We start from the raw sequence: 22,380 nt of genomic DNA, 5'->3' as shown, positions 1-22,380 counted from the left end.
GCTGTCAAGAGCGATAGGCAGACACCCTTGCCCATGCGTGTTTGTGGAGCCTGTACTTGGCACCACAGCCCATACCCAAATGGGCAACGTAGACCCTTCTGGCAATGTGTGAGCCCATGGGAACGTACAGCAGGATGAGAGAGAAGGGGCATTATAATGTGGAGTCCTGAGTCTCAGACAGGCTGGTCGGGTCACTCCAGTAGCTCTGAGCTACTCCTAGGCTGCTTACCTGATTAATTATTTACATTATGCCTAGAAAAAGCTCTGTTGCTTTCATTTTTGCCTTTAATGAATGTGCCAGGATTTGTACTGGTCCCTTTCTCAGCAGGGATTTTTCTTGTTCTTGGCTCTCCCTGTGCAATGTTGCATTACTGTGCTCGACCCACAAACCTCTTATTATTTCAACTGTGTGAGACAAAAAGAACAGGAGGACTTGTGGCACCTTAGAGACTAACCAATTTATTTGAGCATAAGCTTTTGTGAGCTACAACTCACTTCATCAGATGCATTCAGTGCGCATCAGTGGGGTCACCCCAAGGCTCTGCTACACACAGTCCTATTCTAATTCTAGCTCTGACAGTGGCCTTAGGCAAATCACCCATCTTCTCTCTGTAAGTTTCCCTGTGCTCAACTTTAAAATGGGAAGACAGTTGATTCCACGACTTTACCTATCTTTGTGAAGGAAGTGCGAGAACATACACACAGCATTTTGCCTTTGCCATGCACGCTGGCTGGCATATGCTTATGTGTATATGTGGCCAGTTCGCCCTTCTGCCATGTGCACCAGCAAATGGCTGGTGTGTGTTGGTCCACTGGATATTTGCATATGGCAACCAGGTGCATGCAGCAATGCAGCTAAGCGTGTCTCATGGTAAAAGACTGGCACCAATTAGTTCCTGTTTGCCCAAAGCTTTGAACAACTTCAAAGTGCTAGGGTCTGATAAGTATTTTTTTAAGCAAGTTCAAAGCCTTCTCAAGGCAGCTGTTCTCAAAGTGAGTTCAAGGACACTGTTATAGTTGTCAGAACTATATGAACATAGATAAGGTCCCGCCTAGTTTAGAAAGAACAGGCCTTCGTCATAAATGGTGTAAAGGTCAGTTCCGTGTAAATGTCACAGTCTCCAGCATGCAACTGTGCCGATCTGTCTTCTTTCCTAGAAGGAAGAGCATATTCATTAATTGAGTAGCCTCTTTCCTCACCGGAATGAGTTTTTTTAATTACACAAAGCAGAGATTGCATAAAGTCCATGACTGTGGCTCTGAACAGACAATGCTACACACGGGAGAATATCTAGCTGAAGGGTTTCTATAGTGCCCACCACCTTAGGATTCAAGGGCTTGGCACTGGCCAGTTATTTATGTATTAAATGTGCAAGCGTCCACTGAAGTGTCATCTCGGTGTGATTAAAATAAGCGGCAGCATGGTCCCCTGGAGGAGATGGGCTGGTACGTCTTTGCTCTCTACTCTCTTGGCTGCTGAGACTGCTCCGGTTCTACTCTTGGTTGTTTGGTTCTGCTTTGTTTAAATCAACCCTGACTCATGACCACAGGAAATTCTTCCCATTCGCATCCCTGGAAGAAGCCCAGCAGGAAGGAGGGGGATGCAGTTAAGGCACAGGACTGCTGGTCAGGAAATCTGTGTGATCTTGGGCAAGTCATTTCCCTGGGAGCTGTGTAGCATAATGATGAGCATGACAGACTCCTGCCAATGACTCTTGAACGTTTAGTAACACATTGTCTTTTGGGTAATATAGTGTATGTCTACACAGCATCTGGGAGCAAGACTCCCAGCCTGGGGCCACAGGGTCACACACCAACCCTGCTCCCTAGGACTGACAGCCCAAGCTCCAAGGCATACCATAAAAGCACTGTCTACACAACTGTTTAGAGCGCACTATGATCCCTGCTAGCGTGAGTCTGGGGACCTGGGCTAAGAGACTCATTCCCCGATGCTTTGTAGACATTTCCAGAGAAAGTGTAGACCGCATTCTTCCTAAAGGTGCAGGCACATGCCATTCATTGCTTTCAAGGGGAGCTTGAAATGTGAGATGTGGTAATGTGAGAAAGGGAGACAGGAAAGTGCCCAGCTTTCCCGATCATGGATGAATCTAAAGGAGAAATCCTTAGAATACGCAGGATGTGTCTTGTCATTTTGTGCACTGTAGCCTGTTCACATGAAAATATTTGACGTGTCTCCCTTTCTTAAGTTGATCTCACATTTGCTACTCAGAAAATTTCATCCCTTACCTATATATATGGCATCACAGAGGCATGCTGTCCCTGGGACAGCGCTTCAGAACTACAGTAGAACCTGAGAGTCAAGAACACCTCAGGAACGCAGGTTGTTCGTAACTCTGAAATGATAGTAACGAAACGCTATGGTTGTTCTTTCAAAAGTTTACAACTGAACATAGACTTAATACAGCTTTGAAACTTCACTGTGCAGAAGAAAAATGCTGCTCTCCCTTTATTTTTTAGTAGTTTACATTAAACACAGGACTGTGCTGTATTTGCTTTATTTTGTCTCTGCTGCTGCCTATTCATATACTTCTGGTTCCAAATGAGGCATATGGTTGGCTGCTCAGTTCATAACTCTGGTGTCTGGAATCTGAGGGTCTACTGTAACCACATCTGGGCACTAGAGGTCTGGTCACGCTCCCAGTGACCTCAGTTGCAAACCCCTCACTGACTCTAATAGAAACAGCTTCAGAGCCGCTGTGCTGATGGAGACTGCCTTGTTCTTGACAAAGCAGAGTTCAGGATACCGGAGATTCAGGAGCCAGCACGCTATCCTTTAAGTGCATGCTGAACCATTCCTCCCTACATGATTTGAGAAGTGGGAAGGGTTAGTCTGGGGTGACTCACCCACACCCCCTTTCAACTCCAAAAGGAAGGCAGAGATTTGAAATCCTGACTCACTGAAGCGTATTCAGATGTGTATGACAAGTAATGGGCCAGTAACATTCCCTTGTATATAAAAAACAGATACACAAGCTTGTCTGTCTTCACTACTCGCCGGATCGGCGGGCAGTGATCGATCCAGTGGGGATCAATTTATTGTGTCTAGTCTAGATGCGATAAATAGACTCCCAAGCGCTCTCCCGTCGACTCCTGTACTCCAGCGCCGCGAGAAGCGCAGGCGGAGTCGACGGGGGAGCGGCAGCAGTCGACTCACCGCGGTGAAGACACCACGGTAAGTCGATCTAACTATGTCGACTTCAGCTACGTTATTCACGTAGCTGAAGTTGCGTAACTTAGATCGATCCCCCTCCCCCCCAGTGTAGACCAGGGCTAAGTCATCAGCTCTTTGAAAATACACCCCTACTAGCTACTCATCACTGACTCCAAGGCAGAGTGGCTAAGTCAGTGGTGCACACAGCAGCCTTCCAAACAGTTTGGCTTGGGTTCAATTGCCAGCCTGAATATTTTGGAGGCAGTACAGACAGGGCCCTTGACTGCAAATCAGGGGCTCTGGGTTCTAGATCCTAGGTTCTACTGGTCTGCTGTGTGACTGTGAACAAGTCACTTCACCTTTCTCTACCAGTGTCCTCTCCTGCTTTGTCCATCTTGTGAGCCTATGGGGGAAGGGCTGTCATCATGTGTTTGTACAGAGTATGTGGCCTGGAGCTCAACTGGTGTCAGTAGGTGCTACTGTAATATAAATGTTCAGTAATAAATATTCATCTATCATGTAAGTGCCATCAACAATAGATTAGAGGTGAAATCCTGGCCCCACTAATTCTATGCGAGTTTTGCCATTTACTTCAATGGAGCCAGGATGTCACCCTAGACGAATGTTATTCTGAGGGGTAGTGAAGACTTGTGGCTTACTGTTGAAATTACTTAAAGCATGTGGAATCATGGTGCCAGTCTCTCTCTCATATAGTTAGTTTTAATTACTGTATGAGGCATCTAGATGCTATAGAGATGAGTGCTTTCCAAATATACTAGATGGGTGTAGGGCAAAAACAACTAAAATGAACTATTTACTGTAACACTCAGATGGAAACAGAGTGCAAATTCCATAATGAGTGAAGGCCCAAGTTCCCCATCAGACAACTCTTTCCTCATCTGTTGAAATGGATTGAGGATGGATAACTTATCATTTTTCATTACAGAGGAAGGACTGTGATGACTGTTTTAGTCAAATTCCTCCTATTTTAATTAACTGTCTAAAAACTCAGTTAAATGGGTTGGTTTGTATATTCTGGACACTCTTCTGTATCAGAGTAGGTTTCTATGTACAGATCTAACAGAATTCTGCAAGTTGCCACAAACCAAATCTCCAGATCCAAACATCCCTTGACCTTTGGGTGGGGTTTGGAATCTGGATTCTGCAGCTCAAGCCTCTCTCTGGTTTATTTTTTCCTCCTGCCTACAAGTGTTCTTTTTCACCTTTCTCATTGATAAATCATGGTCTTGGAATCACACAGTTCCCACTCATATTAATTTTAGTCCCTGGGAGAAACTGTGATATTCCTGTCAGGAGCTGGTTCGGAGACAAAACAGGAGCCCTGATTGAAACACAAAAGGAAATTGAAAAGTCTATCTTTACTCCAAGATGAATCAGAGAAGACCTCATCTTTCAACTAATTAGAAATGTGTGTCCCAGCCTGCTGTGAAATATTATTATGGAGCCTAATGGGCTCCTCAAACTTAATGTAATCACCATCATTTCTAGTGCTTTCCCCTTTTACAAATGTTAAACAAGTTGAGTTTGGGAATGATTTTGAATTGCCCTCAGTATGCTGGAAATAACTTCATACTAGACTGAAAACACTGAGCCAGCCCTATGTGCAATAAACTGGAAGGAAGTGGATAGGTATGGCTCTGTACAGGGCCACGTAAAGAATCTGGAATTCTTGGCACACCAGTTCATGGGCCCCCTTAGCCCCTATCCCATGGGACGCTGTGGTCCCACTTCTACTTGTGGTGGTAGTGGCCCAGCGCTGGCTTCTGGAGTGCCCAACATCACTTTCTGGGGCAGACTGGGGCCTCTCCACTCTTTGGATCACTGTGGGCAGGCTGGGGTTTGTTCAGGAGGACTGATGACTCAGCTCCACTTACCCCGCTGTAGGCATGGGACTCTCTGTAGGGGCTCCTCTTCCCCTAATGGAGCCACAATGGGGGAGAATAGCTAGACCATCTGCCCACATAGAGTCCTCTGCTGGGGCCTCTCAAAGCAGTGGGTTTCAGAGTTAACAACCCACTAATATGGATGAGGCCGTTCACACATTTCAGAGCTACTGATTCAGGCTGCCTGCAGCCTGAGGCAGGCATCACTGAATCGGTTACACCTGGCTCGCTTCACAAACATGAAAGCTAGAACATTTTTTGTAGATGAAAGCTGAGATTCTGATGTTATCACGTAACTCTAGGGGCTGAGGTCCAATGTGTTCATGCAGTCCCTGAAATGGGCCCCTCCTAGGAGGTCCTGAGACACTGAATGCCCCAGCACCTTACAGGAGACTCTCCACATCTCAGAGGATCAGACCATTTAGCGAATAGCTCTGCAGCTTTTCCACACCAAAAGCCCCCTCCCTACTCTAGAGATGCAGTGTGTGCAGCACAGAGTGCGTCAGTGCCATGTGGCATGGCACTGAAGGTTGCAGGAAAGCCAAACTGGATTTTGCAGCCTGGGACCGTCAGGCCCCATGACAGTGAAGGCTGCAAATGTGATTTCTGCAAAGCACATTGGCTCTGAAGAAAGTGATCATCTGTCCTCCTCCATCAATGGAAGTTGTGGCTGGTGGAGGAGAGAGAGAGAATTTAGCAATGAAAAGATTCTAAGTGAAAGCATTTTTTGAGAAGGTGGCGGGGGGGGGGGGGGGAGGGAAGTGAGGGAAGGAAATAAACAGTGATTAAAAAGCGTAGATTAGTAACCATGCCTTTAATAACTTGTAAATATAATTTTAAAATTTCAAGCAACTAAGATATACATTTTTGTTTATGCCTGACATCTTAAAAGTAAACCATGTGTTGATGACCTATTCGTTTGGTTTCCCCCCTTTTCTAAAGCATACAAATTAAATTATCAATCACCTTAATATACAACAGTTTTATGGACAAAAATCTCACCTGATTTCTATCCTTTCACTGAAGTGTTTGCTATGCAATTATAGCTGGAGAACGTAATGTTTCATTCAACAAACAGAAAAACCCAGATTTAAGCTAATAGAAGAAATACTTCAAGATATTCCCTCCCCACTCTCAAACTCCTCCACCAAACAAAATACCCAGGATCACAGTGCTTATTTCCTTGAAGAAGAAGAAGAAGAAGAAGAAGAAAAAATGGCAAGAATATCTAGGCAACTCTTTTTGGACCCAAGGCTTTATTTATCTTAAACATCACAGTGCAATGATTTCCCCTTCCACAATGTTCAGCCTCTAGCAAAGAAACTGAATTCACGTCTGAACAAATCAAAGGGAACATGCTAACCACATAGGGCAACCCTGTGAGCCCAAAGTGACACTCCTAGAACCATGTTCAAGCTTCTAAAAAAGTGGCTTGATTTTCAGAGGGGCTGAGCCTCTGCAGCTTCCATTGACTCCATGGGAACCGGGGTTGCTCGGCTGCTCAGAGTTAGGCCGTTTTTATTTAGATGCCTAAATAAGAAATTCAGAGTCTGATTTAGGTCCCCAGGTTTGAATGTTTTGGGCATGATGTTCCCAGCACAGGCACGTATGAAGGAGCAGAACCTGAACCACTACAAAGTCCACATCGGAGGGTTCCCAACCATGGCACAGGTATTAGTACTTCAGGCTTGTATCACTGATACTCTGCCTGGGCTTCCCTTAGGTCTCAGCTTAGGGTTCACTCCTGCGAAGTGCTGAGTGCCCCACTGACGTTGAAGCCAATGGGAGATGCATGCTTCAGGACTGTGCCCAGAATAGGAAGTGCTGAATATGGCCCAATTCTGTTTCCATTAAGTCAATGATCAAATTTTCACTTATTTCAATGGGAGCAGGAGCAGGTCCTTAACGATGCACCTCTGCCCTTAGCCCTGATGTATTACCTGGCTCCCATTTAAAGTGCATGTTCTAATTCCCAGTGGAGCTAGGACTTCTCCTGATCAGTCTTATTACAAGACTGGGGTTTGGGGGCAGCCTAGACTGCATTGTAGGGTTAGATCAGATACGGAGGGATGGGAGGCAGTGGGCACTGGCTGCCCCACCCGAAGTATTAGCCTAGTTCCTAGGTTCAGTTGGCCAAACTGGTGGGAAAGCTCTGACCTTGAGTGAAATCAAAAAGACTGAAGGAATGAGTGAACATAAAAATAAAGTGAAAATGTGAACCTTACTTTTTCAAATCTATCTCCCACTGCTTTAGCTAACAAATCCACTACATCAGTGCAGATAAGTCAATCGCCCAACACCCTCTTTCACAGTCCTCATGTGCATGCAGAACTAAAATAAATTCACAACTACAAGTGCAAAGAAAAAGATAGTTACAATCTTCAGACCTCCTACCTTGTGCATTTACGGAGAGCTCAAGTTTTCTGATAAAAGCAAGAGCAAAGAGGTTCATTCTTCTGGAGTGCACAGATGAAAATCTGCCTTACCAGCTTCTAATACAGAGGGTGTCTAAACTGACATAAATAATCACAGACTTGATTAGAATATATTATTCCAGACTTTTTTTTTTTTTTTAGTTTTCATGTAAGACCTTTATACTCTTGACATCTATGTGAACAAAGAATCAAACTAAAACAGGCACTTCTCAAGCACTACTGTGTTGTTAAATGACAGATGGGAGGAACTGAACAAATATGATTTAATGCCTACGATGGGAAATTAGGGGAGCTCTTCATGGCGTTGGCTTTTTCAAGTCTCGGATCTGTTTAATCAAGTAGTTCTTCTCATCGGTGAACTGTTCATCATCCGTCCTCTCTTTCTGGAAATTGCTCAGAAACTCAATTAGCTTGGGTTGGTTTTTCAATAGAATCTCCACGATAGGCTGCGTTTTGTTTGGACTGGCCACAAATACCTAACATGCAAACAAAACCACACACACACACACACAGACAGAGACAGAAAGAGAGGGATGAACAATCAGAATCATGACACTGCCCTACATCATTCTCTGTTGAGTCAACTGAATGCTGGAGGCCAAATTCTCTGGTGCCTACCCTGTATCCACTGAGTGCAGTACCCAGTGAGAGGGGAGAGGGAAGGGACTGCATATTTGTTGGTTGCAGCTACCTGTTCCCTGTGACCAGTTCTACACTGACTCAGGCCCAGCATACTTTATAGTAGCCCCTAAGATCTTTTAGTCTAAAGTATGACAGCTGGCTAGGGCTCTCAAGAGGTTGTTTGCCAGCTGGGGATTAATGCAGTTGCACTCTGACCATGACCCTTCCATTTCTAACAAGCACCTATGACTCTGGAGCTGCAGGGAGGGCACAGGAACAGACTGTGCTAGCCACATATTAGCTGGGGAGATCCAACAGATTTCTTGACCCCAAATCAGCCAAAATAGGAAAGAAAATCTAGCCTTGTATCTTAAACACACGTTAAAGTTTCCCATGATCTTGCTCATTAGCAGCTGGAAGTGAAGTTACACTTGACCTTGCTATCACTCTCCCTTATTCTGTTCCCTTTATTGACAAATGGTTTGATTGTAAAGCCAGCTGTTGAAAGTTGGCTATAAATCCCTGATCACTTCCACATTTACCGCCCTCCAACATGAAATGTCTTAGAACCATAATTACTGGGAGAACAGGCGAGTCTTGTGTTGGTGATAGAATTTCCATATTCAATTGAAATGGCCTAAAATTAGACCAAGCAGCTTTGTTTTGGTTTGTGAACTTAGGTCACATCCTTCACTTCGCCCTCCCTAGTCCATTCTAGCCAGCAGTCTGTGAATGGAAATTTACAAGAGCAGGATCCACGTACATTTCAATCTGTTTGCTAAGCTCACAAGGACACAGCAGTGAGGCAGAGCAGAAGGACAATGTAACACGCTTCCATACGCAGCTCACTGGCAGCCCAGTGTCTTGGAATTGCTATTTGTGGGTCACTCAGATGAGAGGCTGGGATCTTCCCTTTTGTAGCAATCCCTCACTTCAGAGGAACTTGCCTCTTGTCCGCTTTGTAACTCTCTTCTGGCTCCTTGTTAGACTGGCTCCGAGGGCTTCTCCTGCTTACATCTGCAGCCTCCTTCAAAGGGAGGTTCCACAGCAAGAAGCTGTAGCCTGTACTGATGCCTGAGCATATGTCTCCCCAGCCTAGATTCCAGCCCCTGTGCAGATTCCCACATCCCAGGAAGGACAAGGCCACTGAAGCAGCTCCCCCACCATACCACAAAGTGCAAATCCGCACCCAGAAGAGGCCTCTTTTCAACAATCCAACCCTTTGTTCTGAACTTTTAAAGTCATGGACTTTTTTTAAATTCCTGGTGACCTCTAGATGCTCACAAGCAATGACAACTGACTCAACAGTGCAAGACTTCACCACGACCCCTTTAGAGCAACCTCCTTGCCATATGCTTCAAGTTCTCAAAAAGTATTGTCTGTTATTAGAGGCATGTTCCTTGATCTCAAGGTAGCCAGCTCATGGCCCCCTTGGGTGTACTGAGAGGTACAGATAGCGGTTTGTTCAGCCTCTGCTTTGGCCATTTAAAAACATTCCTTCCATTACAAATAACCCTATTATACAAATTGCATGTTGTTTCCCTCAGTTCAGATAAATAAAAGAATTGTTTGTGAGAGCACAATGCAAATATATTTGCAATGCCTTGCATTTTCAGAAATATCTAGTGATTTGGGTGCCCAATCTGAGACACCTTAAAGGAGCCTAAAAGAAAAGGAGTACTTGTGGCACCTTCGAGACTAAAATTTATTTGAGCATAAGCTTTCGTGAGCTACGGCTCACTTCATCGGATGCCTGACATGCAAAAAGTGCTGAGCACCCACCCACAGAAAATCAGGCCCCTTTAAGAGGTCTCAAGTAGGCCACCCAAAAATTAAAGCACAGAAAATGATTAGTCAATTTGAACATTTAGACCACACTGTATCTACACAGTGTGAAAGGAACAGCCTGCAAACATTCTTGAAAGGATTTAATTTTAAAACTGGCTCTAGCCTAAAATATGTATTAGCATGGCAAATGATTAAACGTGAGCTGATGTCTCCTATTGGACTGAATTCTTTAGTTTCTTGTCTGATTACTTATAGGTTATAATCCTCCCCCTGAAAAACTGGCATAAAAGATAGAAAACTCAAATGTAAATCATCTTTTGACTACTAGACCTACTGCAGGACTCAATTTCAACTCTCAAATACTGTTTTCAAACCCTGGGATCATAAAAGGATTATAAAACTGAATGACTGGCTCCCTCAAGCAACTATAGTACCACAATGTCACAGTATTGAAACAAATAAATTTTACACACATCTACAACAAAGAATCTTTATACTTTGAGGCTAGATCCAGTATGAGGTTTTATTTTTTAAAGTCTCCTGCTAATGCCTCACTTGAAGACAATAAAAAAAGATAAGAGATATCCTGGAAACAACATCAGGATTACAGCTAGTTGGAATATTTTTGAAAAAATAATTTTGTGGGGATGTATTGGTTTCAACAACATATCTGTCGGGAAGGGTTTTGTGATTGAGAGTTCTCTGGTCACTTCAGAGGAGTTTCGACACAACTTCACTTTGTGAAAATGTTTGAAAGGTTTTTCTTTTCATTCTAACACGGAATGAAAACAAATGTCAAAACTCAAAAGTTGCCATGAAATAGAACTGTTGTCCTCTAGCTGGCCTTAAATCAGTATTGTCCATCAAAATTGATAAACTGTACACTCCACATCCACTCCATAAAGTATTTGATCAGAGAGTTCTGGAGTCTGACCTTGGTTCTCACAATTAATGACAATGCGTCGTCATCATCATCTCCTCAAGGGAACACAACAGGGATAAAGATACTAAAATGGTCTGATGCTCGATGAGTCACTGTGTGGTCACTGATAATCTTTGTTTTTTTAAACACAGAGGCCAAGGCTACTGAATGTCACAGGATCTTGATGAGAATAGTTCATTGCAACCTCTGATCTACTTTCAAATGGTTAGCAATTATGGTCCAAAACCAGCATGTATCACTCTGTACACTAACAGGCCAATCGACCCACCAGGGCTGAAACTGTGCCATGATTTTCTCATATGCGTCGCAGGGGGATTACCACCTCGCTGGAAGTACATGAAAGCTCACGTAGCTGAACCGACAACTTCCCCCACAGACCAAAGTATTATCAAGTCTATAGCTCAGAAACAACACAAACTCAGCTTCCGCCCCATGCTGAGTGGAAATGGTCAGTATTGTCAAGTTATGCAGAACCGTTTGCAGAGTGAGCAACAGGAGGTAGCTTTGTGATGTGCATGAAAGAGAATGGAAAAATGAAGCTAAGGTTTTATTAACACTTAAGATACTCACTAATCCCCTTGGTTTTGTTACTTGGGGTCTACCTATATTCCCAAGGATTTTAGGTGGCCATGAGTTGGTGACTGGTTGTGTGGGGTGGAGGCTAAGGGTTGAAGAGGTCTCATTTTGTTTGAGCAAGGGTAAGGAAGGGAGCAGGAATGATGAAGGAGGTAGAGGTCTTGCTGGTGAAGGAACAGTTAGATGGGAGGAAGTACTGAAAATGAGACCTCATTACTTATCTTCTGTACCTCTGGGCAGAGCGTTCCTGGATGAATACAACTGTCCCCAGTGCTTGAAGAGTTAATTGCATTTTTAATTGCCATCAAACTTAACGGTAAAATATTTAGAACGCTAGATGCTCATGGCTCTAGTTAAAATATTGCAGCTTCAAATCCTCAATAATCAGATACTGCCTCAAGGAGCTGAGAGTCATATGCCTTTTTCAGGGTCAACTGGGGCATGGGAGAGCTGGAATTCGGATACTTACAAAACAAGCACTTTTTTCATTTCAAATGTGCCTAGCTGCAAAAACATCCAAGTCAGGTAATTTAAACCCAAATCTTTTGGCACCTCGCAGTAAGTAGCAAGCATCAGCCGCTTGGCAAATTTTTGATTTCATCTCAGTATTGGCAGTCTGTGGTCATTTGAAACAGGACTAACCAGATAAATTAAAACTATGCCTGAAATATGTGAAAATAAAGACACAGAGCCCGACTTCCTCCCACACCCTCAGTTACACCAGCATACAGCTAGAGTAACCAGGGAGAGAATCAGGCCCAAGGACTCTGCACCCCAGAGCAACAAGGAACATCGCTGCCTTTCACCTGCCAGAAAGGGCATCGGGACAAGGCAGTAGTTGTTTTTCCATGAAGTGTATGTTCTCTTTCATATTTAAGGATTTCCTGGATTGGTTCCCATCATCAGCATAGAATTTATTAATAAAGGAAAACTAAGGACAAAACGCTCAGTGTCCTTCTCTCGTGTGTATTCTATACCTGTTCTGCACATGTGGAACAAGAGTTGAATATACAAGAGAGCTATGCTGCAGACTGGAGAGGGGGATTTTGCTGAATGGGTTACATTCAGGTAGAAATGTGCAACTTTCATTGGATGAGATTCTGCTCTGAATTACATAGAAAACTGTAAGATGAATACTGTGCGTATTACATTCATCTCTAACTGCTGCCATCAGATATTATTGTAAAAATAATAGAGTCTCATGGAAGTTGGATTCATGGAGCTGAGGGAAGATTTTGACCCACTGACATCAATGAGGGTTGCATCATCATTTACTATTTGTTTCACATAGTGCCAAAAGGCCCAGTCAGGATTAGGGCCTCATTGTGTTAGGCACTGCACAAAATACATGGGTAGGCACAGTCCCTACACTGAAGAGCCTACAAACTGGATGCTCTGAGCATGAGAAACAAAAGGACGGTGGACACTGGGAGGGAGGATGAGGGTGACAGTAATGATATCATACCATTACATACATAGCTATGATTACAGATCACTCCAAATCCTCAAATTTCTATTTTAAACAAAATAAAATCAACTATTCTCAACTGCCACGCCCCTATTCATCACTGTCTGATTTATTGAAACAGCTCAGCAGAACTGGGTGCTTAAGGGGAATCTGAAACAATAGATGGTAGTGGCCTAATGGATTAATTCAGGGACTGCACTTCATGCATAGAAGTTGCATGCATAAGAATGTGACCATTAGTAAATATGAAAAAGTAGCTAACAGAAACCAGTTCTCTCTCTCTCTCCCCCCCCCCCCCCGCATTTGAGCTCTTAAAGACTGCAAATATTTGGGATTTGCTCTCCCCAACTTATCTTTGAGCTGCATACGTCCTGATAAGGGGTAAGAGCAGAAGCTACTCACAGTCGTTTGATTGTCAAGAACAAGTCAAAGGCTTACACAAGTAATTAAGTGCATCACTGAGGCTTATTATGCAGGAAGCAAAATATTGAAATATGTTGGGAATCCCTGTGATTACTTTACATAGATGAAAGATTATACGGAGCAGCCATACCATCCTTCAAGCCACATGCTGGAGACGTGAATGCCTTCTGAAAGATCTTTTGCACAACAGAAATGACAAAATCAAAGACCTCCAAAAGCCTTTCTGAACATTCTGAGGGTGATGTAATTTTTGAAAATACTTGCCATTTGGTGCAATGTGGTCTATTTTATAAACATCTCCCAGAGAAGGACATTCTCCCCACTCCTATGGGTTTATCCCTCTTCTCTGAAAATTAATCTGTTCAAACTATGAAAATACATCCAGACATATTTATGAGTTAATTTTGCATTATAGTAGCTCTGCATCATAATAATTCTACTCATCTTCTTGCTCAGCACAAAAAACTTTTTTGATGGGTAAATAAAATTTAAAAAAATTAACCAAATCATGATGATAAAAGAAAGTAGTGTATGTGCCTGGGCTAATAATATTTGTATTGCAATTTTGTAAGGCTGCATTAGTGATCAGTGCAAAACAGAGTGAGAACGAGGAAGATTAAGCATATGTTGGGCTCAAACTTATCAAAGGCAAATCTCTTGAAATATTAAAAAAATTTCCACTTGCTTCTGCCTCACCCAGAGAGCCAACACTGTCTGTCTAGGTTCTTAGCCAGCATTTAATATCTGATTGCTGGGTGCCAAATATATCAAATATTTTGGAATCACATGATTCCCCCAATTCTTACCCAGAGTCACTGTGACATGACCTAAGAAGGTTGAGGAGACCACCATCGACTCCAGCAAGTGGTTAGCTTGCAGCAATCAGCCAGGCAATTTGTCACCTCTTGCTAATAATGCATTGCTGTAACAAGGGACCCCTCAGATCACTAGGCCCAGATCCAAATGACCCTGCCTTAGACATCACCTAGAGAGGGCAAGCAAGCGAGAGAGAACTGCCTGTCAGGGAGAAATTTCCTATTAAAACATTTTCAAATGTTTGAAATGGTTTGTAAAACCCCACATTTTTCTGGCTTCTCCTCCCTCCCACAGTGAAAGAGATGTTCCTTCCTCTCGGAAGGCCACGCTGAGTTACCTTGAACACATGGAATGCCTCAAACTGAATGTTTGGGCTTTTATCTCGCAGCAGGTTCATCATTAGCTTCAGGTTCTCTGGTTTGCTGATGTATTTTGTCATAATGGCAAAGTTGTGTCGGTCCAGAATCAGTTCACCCAGCAGCTATGGGAACATTTATAAAAACAAAGGCTTTGTGACTCCGCACAAAACTGATTATGATTCAGATGAAAGCATGACATTTTTATCTTCACCCCCAGAGGTTTCAACAGAGTTTTATCTTAGGCCATAGTGGCTTCAAAAATGGAGGGCCTTTTAAAAAATTGAGGTGAATTTGCTGTTCATAAAAGTGATATAACTGTCCAATAGCACTGATCAACCAAATATTGGAGAGATAGATACCATATTAATGCATAGAGAAACAACTGGATTGAGCCAGATAAAATAAAAGCAAGTACAACCATCCCACATTGTTTTGCTAATTCACCTCAATACTTACATGCCCCACACTTTCCTGTTCTAGTCATGAGGAGACTGCAGATTTTACCAAATTGCTTGGTGCATGGACAAATGGGGACTACAACGAACCTACCAAACTCACTCCCACCTGTGTTCTGAACTACGCTGTGAACTCAGGTGACAGTGAGAAAAGAGGATGACACCCTCATTTCAGAGAAAGGACTCCAGGCTTTGCCATATGAGTTCAGGAACTAGGACTTTTCAATGCTAACCCCAATGCAGTGACAAAAATATCTCCTGATTTTCACAAGCACTAGATTAATTTAAAAGAATTTCTTTTGTAACAAAAAAACAGTATATAGGGCCACTCTGTGAAATAGTCTGAGCATGTTATGGCTATTAAAAAAAAAAGCGTTCAGGAATTTTACATTACCTTTAAAGATTGTCTCTTTGTGACATAATTCTCAGAATGAAGCAGTTTTTCATAGTCCTCAAAGATCTAAGGGAACAAGAAAAAAAACCAGGATAGCCATATTCTTCCTGCCCCCCATTTCCCTGTACTGGTCCTTCCTGCACTAAGCTTTGCGATGGGAGCAGCACAGCTCTGGCACTTCTTTATGATGCCAGAGCCCAACCCATAATGGCCACTGATTAGCAACGTCCAAACAGTGTTTGCTTGCACATGTGAATCCACCAAAGAATCAAGAACTTAGTGCGCTTGTGATTCACACCTTATGCCATGATCTTATAAAAGATTATGAATTTGCTGCCAAAATAGAACATGCAAATATAACATTAGTAACCAGAGACCATCTGAGGTAACTGCTATACCAACACAGGGTTATATAAGTAAAGTGCCATCTATGTCCCTAGAAAGACAGACAGAGAAGGATGGTGGAAGTCTGGCTTGTTAGAGTGACATTGCTATTTTTAGTGGGTTTCTATGCACGCATCTAACTTGCCAATTTTCCTTTTTGCTTCACTTCAGTTGTCCTCATTGTCATTACTATTCCCTATACCTTGGAGGCTTAAAGACCAAAATGAAGGCACTGCAAACACAGCATGGGGCAGCGTAACTGAGACACAGAAATGTAATGAGTCATGCAACATTTATAATGCCTCCTCTTAATGTTACAGTTTCTGGGCCTCACGAGGTTCTGAGGACTTTCAAAGTCCCATTGAGTTTGTGAGAGTTGAGGGTTGTTCAGCACCATCCACAATCAGATCTCTTGTGCTAAGACATTTTGCAGTTCTTGTTCATTAAATGTAGACAGAGCCATAGATGGGCATGGTGATTTACAAACAGATAATCAGCACTGAAAAAAAATTATGAATTTGGAGAGAGACTCAATATGTTATACTAAGTGGTTAGAATGGGAGGGAAAGGTAATGAGACTACTACTTTGTGTAGTGCTTGCATAGTTTCATTTTATTTTATAAAAAATGTAATAAGCCAAATCTTAATGAACACTAAAATCAATATAGCTCTGTTTATGCCAATGGAGGTACACTGATGAATATGACCCAAAGATCTACTAAAAATGGGGCAAGACTCAGGGCCACGAAACCTCAGGCCAAGGGTTTTCATTAATGACTGTGGGAAGCAAGAGCCACTCACTCAGGTGGCTAGACTGCGCCGCTGTCTACGCTGCCACTGCCCCACTGCTATTTTTAGCAAACCAGCTCACATAGAGCTAGCATGTGTAAGCCTGCCTGTGGTGAGAAGCAGCTGCTCAGCTGCAATGTAGATGTACCCTAAGACTCCAATCCTGCAATGAGTACCAGATGGGTGGAGCCTTGTGTTTGCACAGAGCCCTAGGGGAGTCAGGGCTCCATGCAGGGATCGGCTCACACGATTCTCAATGCAGAGGTTTTAAGTGACTTGTCCAAGTTCATCCAGCATTAACAGCAGTTAAGAAAATAATATACAAGAGAGATGACCTGCAGCTTTAACCACTAGATCACAGCATGTGATGCAAGTTCAACGTGGCACTCAAATGCCTTAGTGGCCAAACTGTAATGTGCAGATAAAATGAACAGCACCTTGGAAAATTTGGTTAACAAAATGTTTATTATTGTTAACCAGATTTAAATGGTGATGGTGACAGTTGGATGGTCACAATTTCCTCTTGGCCTGATTTGATCTTTCTCATGTTGAAATATCATTCACTGTTTTTGCCTGGTTGGTATGGCTGTGTATGTGAACAATGAGGTTATATATGCAAACAAATTTCATGTATGTCTTATTTGAAGCTAATTTTAGCTTGTTCATGCTGTTGCAATTAAAAAAAAATAAGCAAAAAGATGTTTGTTAAAATGAAAGGGTGCTGTGTCAAAGAACCCAGTCCCTGGCTGTCTCATCACTCAAAGAGTGAACATGGAATGATACTTACCTCCCATCTCACTACATGCCAACGGTGGGCATTTGTCAGCATTGCCACAAACTTCATTCAGAGCCAAATCTGCAGTCAGATGTATGTGTTCAACACACCCTGATTTCAGTGGGAGTTGTTCATTTGTATCTCAGGGCACAATTTGTCCTTTATTGTTTAGGATATAATGGGAACGTCTATACTGCAAAGAAAACCCTGCGGCAGTGAGTCTCAGAATCCAGGTCAACTGACTTGGGCTTGTGTTATAGGGCTAAAAATGGCAGTATACACTCCTGAGGTATTCTGTGCCAAAAAATTGCAAATTCTGCACGTTTTGTTTGTCAATAAATAAATGCAGAGGCTCCAGCATGGCAGTGGGCCACTGGCTGCACAAAGGTGAGAGATCACCCTGCAGCCTCCCCACTCCCCAACCCTGGGACGTGGACTCAGTGGTGAGCTGACCCTGACCCAGCACAAGGCCTGGCCCTGCCCCAGAAATACCCTAGGGCCTTGCCCCTTTACGCCAAGGGCGCCAGGTGTGGGGCAGGCAGGCTCAACTAGGCAGGAGCCAAGTGTGGAGGGGCTCAGTGTGGGGAGATCCAGGTATGGGGTGAGAGGATTCTGCGTGGGACAATCTGGGTGCAGGCAGCTCAGTGGAGGCGTCCTAGATGTGGGGGGATCTGGATGCACAGAGGCGCATTGTGGGGGTTCCAGGTGCAAGGGTAATGGGACTCTGCAGGGGCTTCCAGGTAAAAGTGGTTGGGGCTCAGAGAAGGGGTCTCAGCTGGGGGGTCTGGGTGCTGGGAGAATGGGGCCTGGTGGGGTGGGAGTCTGGATGCAGCTAGTTGGGGGTCAGTGGGAGTCTGGATGCAGCTAGATGGGGGCCAGTGGCATGGGGGTCTGGATGTGGGGACTCAGGGGAGTGGGGCGGAGGTCCAGAGTGCAAGGAGCTCAGTGGGGGGTGGTCTGGGTGCAGAGGTGGGGAGTCCAGAGGCAGGGGGTGAGGGTGGGGGTTTCTGGGTATGGGAAGTCCAGATGCACGGGGGTTGGACGGATGGGGGAGCAGCTCCCTGTACAGTGACCCCTCCCCTGCAGCTGAGAAGTGATGGGGACAGGAAGCAGGGGAGGATGCTGAGCTTCCTGCAGCTGGCAGAGGTTTCTGGGGGTGGGTCTGACACAGCCCCAGCCACTCCTTGTAGGGGAAGAGGAAATCCCGTTCTCTCCTGCCTCCAGCCCAGCCGGGACTAGCAGCTGATCCCAGCTCAGGGTAGGAGCCCCTGGCTGGGGTGTTTCCAGCCCTGAGGTGATTTACCTCTCCGCCAGCTGTTCCGGGTGCCTGAAATGATGTACCTGCGCAGCTAGGGAGTGGTGTCTGACTGCTCTTGCAGCTTCCCTTTGCTTCCCTGTCAGTGTCATTTTTCTGCAGGGAAGCAAAGAAATCTGCGGGGGAAATAAATTCTGCACATGTGCAGTTGCTCAGAATTCCCCCAGGAGTAAATATAGATGTTCCGGCTTGGGCTGGATCCTGGGCTCTGAAACCCAGGAAAGGTAACAGAGCCAAGGCTCCAGTACAAGCCAGAACATCTACACTGCTATTTTTAGCCACAGCAAGCCTGAGTCAGTTGACCCAGGCTCTGAGACTCACTGCTGCGAGGGTTTTTTTCCCCTTGTGATGTAGGCTTACCCAATGTCTCCATTTGTTGGAAAGAGTGAGCACAATCTTGCGAGGTGGTGTAGGTGCCTCCTGCAAGGTGCTGCCTGCCCTCAGCTCACTAGCTTCAACACATCTCACAGGCTCAGGCCCAACAGGAACAGATTATGCTTTGAGTCTCCAGGTATCTTATTTTCATGGGGGTCTTCAATCACCCTGCCACCTGCTAGGAGAGCAATACAGCAGTGCACAGACAATCCAGGAAGTTTTTGGAGAGAGTGTTGGGGACAACTTGCTGGGGAAGTGCTGGAGGAGCCAACTAGGGGCCGTGCTCCTCTTAACCTGCTGCTCACAAACAGGGAAAAATTGGTAGGGGAAGTAGAAGCGATGGCAACCTGGACAGCAGTGACCACGAGATGATCAAGTTCAGGATCCTGACAAAAGGAAGAAAGGAGAGCAGCAAGATACAGACCCTGCACTGCAGAAAAGCAGACTTTGACTCCTGCAGGGAACTGATGGGCGCGATACCCTTGGAGGCTAATATAAGGGGGAAATTTGTCCAGGAGATTTGGCTGTATTTTAAAGAAGCCTTATTGAGGGCGCTGGAACAAACCATCCTGATATGCAGAAATAGCAGCAAATATGGCAGGTGACCAGCTTGGCTTAACAGAGAAATCTTCGGTGAGCTTAAACACAACAAGGAAGCTTACAAGAAGTGGAAACTTGGACAGATGACTAGGGAGGAGTGTAAAATAGTGCTCACGCATGCAGGGGTGTAATCAGAAAGGCCAAAGCATAACTGGAGTTGCAGCTAGCAAGGGATGTGAAGGGGAACAAGAAGGGTTTTTACAGGTATGTTAGCAACAAGAAGGTCAGGGAAAGTGTGGGAGTCTTACTGAATGGGGGAGGCAACCTGTTGACCGATGATGTGGAAAAAGCTGAAGCATTCAATGCTTTTTTTGCCTCATCTTCACAGACAAGGTCTGCTCCCAGATACTGCACTGGTCAGCACAGTATGGGGAGGAGATGAGCAGCCCTCAGAGGTGAAAGAACAGGTTAAGGACTCTTTAGAAAAGCAGGACATGTACAAGTCCACGGGTCCGGATCTAATGCATCTGAGGGAGTTGCTGATGTGATTGCAAAGCCATTCGCCATTATCTTTGAAAACTCGTGGCGATCGGGGGAGGTCCCGGATGATTGGAAAAAGGCAAATATAGTGCCCATCTTTAAAAAAGGGAAGAAGGAGAATCTGGAGAAGTAGAGACCAGTTAGCCTCAACTCAGTCCCTGGAAAAATCATGAAGTAGGTCCTCAAGGAATCCATTTTGAAGCACTTGGAGGAGAGGAAGGTGATCAGGAATAGTCAACATGGATTCACCAAGGGCAAGTCATGCCTGACCAACCTGATTGCCTTCTATGATGAGATAACTGGCTCTGTGGATATGGGGAAAGCAGTGGACATGATATATCTTGACTTCAGCAAAGTTTTTGATACCATCTCTCACAGTATTCTTGCCAGCAAGTTTAAAAAGTATGGATTGGATGAATGGATAGAAGACGGATAGAAAGCTGGCTAGATCGTCGGGCTCAACGGCTAGTGATCAACGGCTCAAAGTCTAGCTGGCAGCTGGTATCAAGCGGAGTGCCCCAGGGGTCAGCCCTGGGGCCAGTTTTGTTCAATATCATCATTAATCATCTGGACGATGGGATGGATTGCACCCTCAGCAAGTTCATGGATGACACTAGCTGGGGGGAGAAGTAGTTATGCTTGAGGGTAGAGATAGGGTCCAGAGTGACCTAGACAAATTGGAAGATTGGGCCAAAAGAAATCTGATAAGGCTCAACAAGGACAAGTGCAGAGTTCTGCACTTAGGACGGAAGAATCCCATGGACTGCTACAGGCTGGGGACCAAATGGCTAAGCGGCAGTTCTGCAGAAAAGGATCTGGGGATTACAGTGGACAAGAAGCTGGATATGAGTCAACAGTGTTCTCTTGTTGCCAAGAAGGCAAACGGCATACTGGGCTGCATTAGTAGGAGCACTGCCAGCAGATCAAGGGAAATGATTATTCCCCTCTATTCGGCACTGGTGAGGGCACATCTGGAGTATGGTGGAGTCCAGTTTTGGGTCCCCCCACTACAGAAAGGACATGGGCAAATTGGAGAGAGTCCAGCAGAGGGCAATGAAAATTATTAGGGGGCTGGGGCACATGACTTATGAGGAGAGGCTGAGGGAACTGGGCTTATTTAGTCTGCAGCAGAGAAGAGTGAGGGGGGATTTGATAGCAACCTTCAACTACCTGAAGGGGGTTTCCGAAGAGGATGGAGCTAGGCTGTTCTCAGTGGTGGCACATGACAGAACAAGAAGCAATGGTCTCAAGTTGCAGTAGGGGAGGTCTAGGTTGGATATTAGGGGAGGTCTAGAAGGGTGGTGAAGCACTGGAATGGGTTACCTGGGAGGTGGTGGAATCTCCATCCTTAGAGGTTTTTAAGGCCCAGCTTGACAAAGCCCTGGCTAGGATGATTTAGTTGGGGTTGGTCCTGCTTTGAGCAGGGGGTTGGACTAGATGACCTCCTGAGGTTCTCTTCCAACCTTAATCTTCTATGATTCAAAGAGGTACTAGTGATAGTTTTGAACATGTATTACTCTGTCTAGCTGATAAAACAGATATCTGTTTGTTGACTGGGAGTCCTTTGAAGAACATTATTCTTCACTATGTGTACTTTGAGCATCAATGCTACACAAACTCAAGACAGACACTCATTTTATCACAGTACTTTAGTATAGCGATAAAGAGAATAAGTGAAGATACACCGCATTTGTGACTCAGCAGCATGCAAGCTTGAAGGTAACACGACAACTTAATCTTCTGTCGAATTCCACCACCCATGTCAGCCCAATTTCAGTTGATTCCAACAGAATTTTTCTGACCTACACTGGATTTTCAGAGATATTTTAAAGCAAAAAGAAATGGCAATATAACAGACTAATTTACTTCGGATAACAGGTATATTCACATCTCAAAATCCCTTAGGATTTACACAGACATAATGTCTAGTAACACTAAAATAAGTTCTAGTGTCCTCTATCCTGAAGTATTACTGGGACATGAATGACCACTAGCTATTCCCTAGCACTGACCTGGTGGCGCCAAACTGTAGCAAAAGGTAAATATTTAAAATAAAATTGGTCTAATATCTGTACACACGTGTAGCTCCCACTAGTGTTAATGTAGTTATATTGTGTGCAATAAGGCGAGAATAGACTCCTCCCCTCTACTGTTCCACATCCTAAACAAGATTTGCTTTTGACATGGAGTTGTACTAGAAATCAGGAAGCCTGGAAACAGGATATAAGTATTATTTCTACAGATGGCTAAGGAGGATTCTCCCTTGGTAAAACTAATTATTTTGGCTTACAGGGTGCGATGTTTGGTT

At 44.3% G+C, this 22,380-nt stretch overlaps 1 protein-coding gene across 7 annotated transcripts in view; it reads right to left on the bottom strand.

Annotated features, from left to right (window-relative positions):
• Window positions 1-439: 439 nt before the first annotated feature.
• The window catches only part of CAB39L (calcium binding protein 39 like), a 117,687-nt gene continuing 95,746 nt past the window's right edge, over window positions 440-22,380 (bottom strand). For 6 of the 7 annotated variants that reach the window (XM_048849681.2, XM_048849711.2, XM_075128416.1 and 3 more), the window contains 3 exons: window positions 15,355-15,420; window positions 14,484-14,627; window positions 5,872-7,987 (listed from right to left, as the gene is read on the bottom strand). In XM_048849681.2, coding sequence (XP_048705638.1) covers window positions 7,808-7,987; window positions 14,484-14,627; window positions 15,355-15,420 — 390 coding nt within the window. In that variant the 3' untranslated portion in view covers window positions 5,872-7,807. Of the gene's footprint in view, window positions 1,155-5,871; window positions 7,988-14,483; window positions 14,628-15,354; window positions 15,421-22,380 lie in introns of those variants that run through there. The other variant, XM_048849740.2, reaches the window with a different exon arrangement.

Source organism: Caretta caretta, chromosome 1 (assembly GCF_965140235.1).
Source record: "Caretta caretta isolate rCarCar2 chromosome 1, rCarCar1.hap1, whole genome shotgun sequence".
NCBI classification, from domain to species: domain Eukaryota; kingdom Metazoa; phylum Chordata; order Testudines; family Cheloniidae; genus Caretta; species Caretta caretta.
This window is presented reverse-complemented; position numbering and strand designations above follow the sequence as displayed.